At 35.7% G+C, this 8,230-nt stretch overlaps 1 protein-coding gene across 8 annotated transcripts in view; it reads left to right on the forward strand.

Annotated features, from left to right (window-relative positions):
* The window catches only part of MDM1 (Mdm1 nuclear protein), a 42,431-nt gene extending 37,887 nt beyond the window's left edge, over positions 1–4,544 (forward strand). For 5 of the 8 annotated variants that reach the window (XM_080663081.1, XM_080663082.1, XM_080663085.1 and 2 more), the window contains 3 exons: positions 44–296; positions 1,862–1,918; positions 3,194–4,544. In XM_080663081.1, the coding sequence (XP_080519207.1) occupies positions 44–296; positions 1,862–1,918; positions 3,194–3,306 (423 nt within the window). In that variant the 3' untranslated portion in view covers positions 3,307–4,544. The remainder of the gene's footprint in view (positions 1–43; positions 297–1,861; positions 1,919–3,193) is intronic. The other 3 variants (XM_080663083.1, XM_080663084.1, XM_080663086.1) reach the window with 1 other exon arrangement.
* The last annotated feature ends 3,686 nt before the right edge of the window (positions 4,545–8,230 follow it).

The following is an 8,230-nucleotide window of genomic DNA, read 5'->3' on the forward strand; positions in this document are numbered from 1 at the left end:
ACACACACGTGTTTTTTTTGTTTGTGTTTTTTTGATCATTTAGAAAGAAGGTCATGTGGTAGCCCTCCTGACTTCTCCAACTGCTGGTATAAAAACAGTTGATCCCCTGCCTTTAAGAGAAGATTCTGAAATCAATATCCCCAAATTTTCTGAAGCCACTCCTCCGGTTTCAAAAATTCCAGAATATCGAACAAACAGGTCTGGGCGGTCTCCTTCTCCGCCCTGTGCTTCTTCCTACTGGCATCCCTCTCATCGAATTAATGGCTCTCTGAGAGATCCAGAATTTCAGCATAATGGTAATTATTTTGGTTTCAATTTTTTGTCGTTTAAAATGAAAGTCTTATACACATAGGTACAAAGCCTGTAAGTATCTACTAAATATTAATAAATTATGTTACTTAGTTTTTTAATTAGTGTATTTTATTTAAATAGGAGTTTAATCTTTGGAACAGTTCATTGTACTGTACCCAAGTTTACTTTTGTATAATCATAAGGTGTCTCTCAAGTTCTTTCCCATACACATACAGGCAGTGCACTAGATGCCAATAGCACCCTTTCCTCAGTGTGACAACCAAAAATGTCTTCATACATTGCCAAATGTTGCCTAGATATAGAATTCAATGAATTATTTTCCTTTAGGTTTATAGGGCATTGCTCTACTCTCTTCTAGCTTATACCATTACTGTTGAGAAGTCTGATGCTCTCTTTATTTTTCATCTTTTGTATGGGTCTTTTTATTCCTGGAAGCTTTTTGCAATCATTTCTTTATACCTAATCTGAAATTTTACAATAGTTCTTTTTTTCATTCATATCGCTGATACTCAGTAGGCCTTTTCAGTTCCTCACTTCTGGGACATTTTCTTGAATTATTTAGTTAGTAATTTCTTCCCTTACATATTCTGTTTCCTTTTTTTCTGATATACCTATTATTCAGGTGTTGACCAGGTAACCATAATATTATTTTCTTACCTTTCCTCACCTCTCTTATTTGCCATCTCTTTTTATTTTAATTTGAAAGGGTTACACATTTTTATCTTCTTCTGAGTTTTTTAAGAGAAATTGGCTGTATTTTTAACTTTTAAGAATTTTTTTTAACACTGCATTTTTTTATACAGCATCCTGTTTTTATTTTATGGATCACATGTTTTATCTCTTTTAGAAGATAAATAATATATATGATCTCAGAGTAGCTTTGATAAGCCTTTAGAGACGAAACCTCCATTTCTCTTTTGGGAGAGGAGTAGTTGCCCACCTGTGCAAATTTAAAGAAGGATCTGGCAGTGTTTTTTTTTTTTTTTTAAGTTTTTATTTTTATTTTTTAATTATAGTTACTTTTAATATTTTGTATTGGTTTCAGGTGTACAGTATAGTGGTTAGACAATCATACACTTTACACAGTATTTCCCCAATATTTCCAGTATCCAGCCAGTTTCCTGGTTCAGTCTTATTCTCACTTCAACTTTCAGTGCTACTCAGTACTCCCAAATGCTGAGCCATTAGGAGAACAAAATGGTTGCTTCATGGTTTCCCTCCACTGATGCCTTAAGAATATATTTTTATTGATTTCGGAGAGGAAGGGGGAAAGAAAGAGAGATAGAAACATCAATGATGAGAGAGGGCCATTGATCGGCTGCCTCCTGCATGCCCCCTACTGGGGATTGAGCCTGTAACTCGGGCATGTGCCCTTGACCAGAATTGAACCTGGGATCCTTCAGTCACCAGGCCGATGCTCTATCTGAGCTAAACTGGTTAGGGCTAATAAAATTTTTGATAGCTTACTTTCACTAAGGGTTTGCTATAAATAACATATACTGTTGGGTAGCTTTGAAAGATAATTTCTTGTGCCTCTTATTTTTTTAAGTGGGAAAAGCAAGGAAGAACAATTTCCAGTTACCGCAGCATGAAGCCTATGATGAAGGTATTACCATAGTCAATAACACAAGATAAAAGTATTAGGTTTATTATATGGCATTTAGTTTATAATAGTATAATCATCTTACAATTGATCAGCACTGTGTACTTTACACAGTACTTCCACCAGGTGTTACTTCATTGGATCCTTGAAATCTTATGAGGGAGGTGAAGTTATCTCTATTTTACAAATGAGTAAACTGAGACCTAAAGCCCCAGTGAATAGTTTCTAAGGCAAACAGATGATAAAAGATTGAGCCTCACATCACACTGAGGTCCATACCCTCTCTGTTTTCCCCCCTGTGTAGGTGGAATTTGGCCTAGCATTATATCCATTATTTTTCCAAATGCGATATATTTTTATAAATTTTTAATTCTAAAAAAATATAATTTTGAAAAATGAGCTTTTTTTTTCTGTGTAGTTTTCATGATGACAAATTCATTTGCTTCTAATAGGGCCAGGAGAAATTTTGAATTCTTGATGTGAACAACTGAAATGACAATTTTAATTTATCCTTAGAAATATGAAATTACTGAATTTGTAAATTTTGGGTTTGAAAGTAAATTTAAATTAATACTTTATGTATTTTAAGTTCATGTGCATTAAAGGTTGTCTTTCCTCTTAGCAAGTTTGGGACGTTTTTTCAGAATTCAGTGAGCTGGAAATTAAGTTATTATGTTTTCAAATGCAAATATCTGGACAATTTGAATCCAGTTCTGTTTTCTTTTTAATGGAAGAACAACGTTTACAAATAATGTTATAATAGACTTGCTTACTCAGAGTGAGGAATTTCAGTAATAATGAAAGGTAGCATATTAAAGTCAAATAATATTTCTACATTAAGTAAGATTATTTTAGAAATGTGATGTAAATACCACGCTAAGCTATGGCATTTGGTTTTTAAGAAGTTTTAAAAAGCTTTTCACTCAGAACAGCTATACTTTTTAAAGTAAAGTAGGACAGGACAGTTTGATGATGAATTGTTTCCAGGTAATACTGAAATCATAAGCTGTGTGTTGAGGTGATGACATTGTGGGATTTCAGGAAGGAGACAGAATGCTCATTTAACATTTAAATGTTTCATTCTGAATATGGTAAACTTGGTAAATTTACTATGAACTGTCCTGAAAATATTAGTATCTTATATTTCAATAGAGTACTTTTTTCTGTCAGTCAATATTGACGTTACAAAGCTTGATGCTTTTTCTTTTCTGTTACTGTTATAAAACAATATTTTTATAAAAGATATTTTTTGCACTGACCATAATTCTTTCATTGCAGATGAAGACAGATTATCTGAGATTTCTGCTCGCTCTGCAGCTTCTAGTCTCCGGGCTTTTCAAACTCTGGCACGAGCTCGGAAAAGGAAGGAGAATTTCTGGGGCAAATCATAATTAAACACACCTATTAGAGTTGCTTTTATCTAGGGAACTATTGGCACAATTTTTCTTTATTGCTTTATTCTGTTAAGACTTTTTAAGTATTTGGATTTTTTTCTAACAATTCCTACTTAAGAAGAATTATTTGATTTTTTTCAATAGCCAATTCAATTTACTTGGAAAATTTTGACACAGATTTACACAAATTTAACTTTTAAAGAATTCTTTTTACATTTATTCCAAATTATAAAGACATAGATTATAAAGTTCTTCACGTGTCCTGACTTTTAGTGTTATGGATAGCTGGTAGAATTGTGAATTTTACCTATCCAGAAAATATTCTAAGTAAAAATTAAGATCCCAGTGTGAAGTATATATTTCTCTAAGATTGCTTCTATTATCTTTATAATTGTAGATGTCATAAAATGAATGTTTTGCTCTTTATTTTTCTGTAGTGTTTATTTTTTAGTAACTTCTGTATGTGTTTACAATGTTAAGATACTTTATTTTAGATTTAAAATACTAGCTGTATATATTTTTCTTATTTATGTAACAAAGTTTGCTGAGAAAATATGTATATTTTTTATCTTTGTGTGTATTCTATTTGTATAAGTACTGGCTTACATTTGAATAATGTCTGAATTTTGAAAAATTATTTGTATAATGGAAAACTAAAACTTTGTAGATATTTCAAAATAAAAATCAAGTATTTCAATTCCCTGTTTAAGTGTTTAGCTTCTTCAAAATATTAGTACATGGAACAAATAACTATATTTTAGAAACATTTTACTCATAATAGGTTAGTCCAGTGGTCAGCAAACCGCGGCTCGCGAGCCGCGGTTTGCCGCTCTGTTGACTAATGTGTTTGCCAACCACTGACCTAGACTCTTGATTCCAATAATTACAGGCTGTTGTTCCTTGTGATTAAGCCCCTATCCCAGTGGTCAGCAAACTCATTAGTCAACAGAGCTGAGTTTGCCGACCACTGGGTTAGTCAAATGTTATAGTGCTTTTGCAGCAATCCAAATGCAATGAAACCAAGTCCATGATATTTTTGTATAAATGTAGAAAAATATAGAATTTCCAAGGCAGAATAATTTTTTAAAAATTTAACACAAACTTTTTGACTGTACTTCTTTACTCATAGGACATGTTCTGTCTTTACCTTGCAAATCATGACAAATGTAATTTTCTTAAAATAGAGTTTTTATAACAATAAACAAAAGTTTTATAATGGTACATAAAACGTACTGAAGATAAAATATACGATTATTTGTGCTTATTGGTTAGAAAACAAATAATCTGTTCTAAATTGCTTTCTTTGGTCAAAAGCGCTTATACAAAATCATCAATTCACAGTAAGTTTGTTAAAGATCTTAGTATTATCATCTATACTAATAAAAAGGTAATATGCTAATTAGACTGGACATCTTTTGGATGTCCTTTCAGACAAAGTCATGGTGGCAGGGCCCGAGCAGAGGTGGTTAGGGGTGATCAGGCCTGCAGGGGAGAGCAGTTAACAGGATCAGGTCGGCAGGCGAGAGCAGTTAGGGGGATCAGGCCCCCAGGGGAGAGCAGTTAGGGGCGATCAGGCCAGCAGGGGAGCAGTTGAGAGCTTCAGGCAGGCAGGCAGGTGAGCAGTTAGGAGCCGGTGGTCCCAGATTATGAGAAGGATGTCCGACTGCCAGGTTAGGCCCAGTCGAAGAGGGTGCAGGCCGGGCTGAGGGATCCCTCCCATGCACAAATTTTGTGCACTGGACCTCTAGTGGGGTTATAAAGAACTGGGGACATACAATTATTTGCTTACATTTCACTGACCTTTTAAAATAGTTTGTTGATAAAAGTTACAAAGGCACTAAATATGGAAATAAAAGTTAAAAATTAGTGTATAAGTGGGTTTTTGAACACAAATCATCTTGGATTCTATATAAATGTCTTCTGAGGCATATTAGTTGCAAAATAAATTTGGAACTGAGAGATGGTTAGTTTGCTAGGACAGAGTTTTCAATGGCTGACTACTGATTTACAGTAAAGAAAGGAATTACAGCTATCTTGCAGGGAACTGCATAACTCAGTCGATCTTACCTAAGCTATAGATGCTAAAGTCTGGGTTCACACACTGGAATAAATCACTCCACATGAACTTGATCTATTGAGTGTTGGTTGGGTTAGGGTGTGGTTCTCATGAGGTCTTTACTCCATTCTTGTACTGCTGACTGCCTCTCAAAAGCCCTACTGAGTGGCCCAGGGGAGAGAGCAATGTTGAGGGATCAGTATTCTATCACTCATACTAAAAGATCAATTCAAAGGACCTGCATTTGAATTGGGTAAGTAGTTTACTAGAGAAATGGTTCATGAGATTTCTTGGTATTTAGGAGCTGGGATTGTTAATTCAGTGTTTTAATCAATTTTATTAAGATATTCTTTCATGTATAATAAACTTCAATCATTTAAAAAACTACAGCTTAAGTTTGGAAAGAATGTATACATCTGAAACCAACACCAAGAAACATTACATTTTTAGTATTCTAAAAGTTTCCTCATTTCCTTTAGCAGTTAATTCCATCCCTCCATATAGTATATACCCAAATCAGTATTATAAAGTGGCGATAATAATTTTTGTCAAAATTGGTACTTCATAAACTGGACTGGGGAGAGAACATCAGAATCACAATGGAAGTTTTTCCAAAATGCATACACCTACCACCCTTGTTTTCCCATCACCCCACCTTCACCCTAGATGCTGAGATTCCCATGTGTCCCTGGTTGAGAACTCAGACAAAAATGTACATATATGCATATGGAAACTGCATGTCCATTTTTGCTTTCATCTCTGCATCTCTGGGAATCTGAACTCTTAAGAACACCTAAAGAATGGTTTTGAGAATTAAGGATAAAGAACATGATAAATTGCTTAGGAATGCTATCATGAGATTTAAACATAAAAACCTGCATTTTACAAATGGGAAAACACTCTTAGATTAAATGACTGAACCAAGATCTCATAGCTGGTAAATCAAATCTAGGTCTTCTTACTCGAAATCTACCCACGTTGCCTACTCTCTAGTGTTAAACTTGAGTCCTACTGTGATTCAGTTCTCTGGTTGATTCATTTGAGAATTAAAAATTTTAACTTGGCTTTCTTAGAAGATAAATGGAACACCTAGCTTTCTAGTCAGGAAAAAAGAGTATACGGGCATATAGATATATTGTACAAATGGATTCAACCAGAATGAAATTGAATTAATAACACAAGTTTGTCCTTACATAGAACAATGTTATAGTTGGCTACCCAGGATGGATTTTTATACCTTTGTTGTAGTTGTAGACACTCAGAAAATATTTATCCCCACTTTTGGAAATTTACCAAAGGAACAAGTAATCTAAAATGTAAATGATCCTGGAATCATTTACATTTGGTTTTGGAATATGTTTTGGTACTTTTACATGTGGTAGCATTGGGCATGTTGGCATACTCAGGGCCCATATTTTGTCAAAATGCCATCATCACTCAGTTTCTGCTGCACAAAGGCTACTTCAGGAAAAAGAAGTCTCTGTCACCAGACTAGATATGGTTGTGCCCTGCTGGGTGTGGGTCATGTGGGGGCTCTGAGAAACCAGTCTGTCCCTGTAGCTTAACTCATGAATTAAAGGCAGGTCTGTGGTATATTTGGCCCTTTGCTGGTCAACTTAACACTAATGTTGATCCTACACCCGGCTTTGACCATATGTGTCTTTCTCCTGTGGTGAATGGAGACAGAGACTCACCCCCTTTTTTCCTGTCAGGTTTAAAGCCAAACTTGCTTACACTGTATTTCCTGTTTCATTCCCACCCTGGTCCTACAAGGCCTGTCAAAGATAGTGGAGGGCAGCTCTCCCATAGAACTACCCTTGCTCTATGGGCAGCTAAGAGGGAAAGAGGACATCCACTTCTCTTCCACCAAACACTCCATCTACTAGCTCCATCCATGCCATCATTATGCCCCAGATATATCAGAGCATGTCCTTGGAAACTGAGAGAGCGATGAGGACGGGGATGGAGTCGGGGTGGGGGTGGGAGATATTCAGGTTTTTTGGAAGTCAGGGCATGAGGCCAACAGAGTGTTGTTTGGGAAGTTCACAACCAATTTGAACCACCTAATGGACAATTTAGATAATATTGGGAAATTGTTTAGTTTCCCCCCAATATATTCTAAACCTAGTAGTATGCTGAATCTGTTTTTTGGGCCAATTGTAAAATATTAAGAAATTTTGTGAGCAGCATATTAAACCATCAGTAGTTTAAAATTTGCCATGGTGGCCATATTTATACCATGGAAGTGAGCAAATGCTATAGATCAGGGCTGCCTCCCCAATTACCCTCCCTGGGCAGTTTACAGCCCCACTGCTGCAGCCACTACTGGTGTCAAGACTTTTCTTTCCATTCATTTTCTGATAAAACCCACTCCAGAAAAAAAGAAAAGAGGCAGCTCAAGATAAGCTACTAATAATTTACTATACTGTTCACATATTCCATGGCTTATAAAAATAAAGTACTTTGGTTTAGTTTCCTTTCTTGGCTGAAGTGCATCTAGAAAATAAAAACAAGCCACAAATAGCAGATAATAGACTGTAGAGAGAAACTACCCATGATCCACCCGTGGGACTAGCCAGAGATGGAATTCTGTATATGTGACCCCAGGTGATTCTGATATGCAGAAAGTTTGGGAACCACTGGCTTTGGGGTTATATTAAGCTTTGAACAAACTGGTTAAACTTTTGAGCCTGCGTTCCTTATCTACAAAATTTACAATTCAATGGCTTAAGCAGGGGTCCTCAAACTTTTTAAACAGGGGGCCAGTTCACTGTTCCTCAGACCGTTGGAGGGCCGGACTATATTTAAAAAAACAAAAACAAACTATGAACAAATTCCTATGCGCACTGTGGGCCGGGGACGGGT

The sequence above is a fragment of the Plecotus auritus genome, assembly GCF_963455305.1.
Source record: "Plecotus auritus genome assembly, chromosome: 3".
NCBI classification, from domain to species: domain Eukaryota; kingdom Metazoa; phylum Chordata; class Mammalia; order Chiroptera; family Vespertilionidae; genus Plecotus; species Plecotus auritus.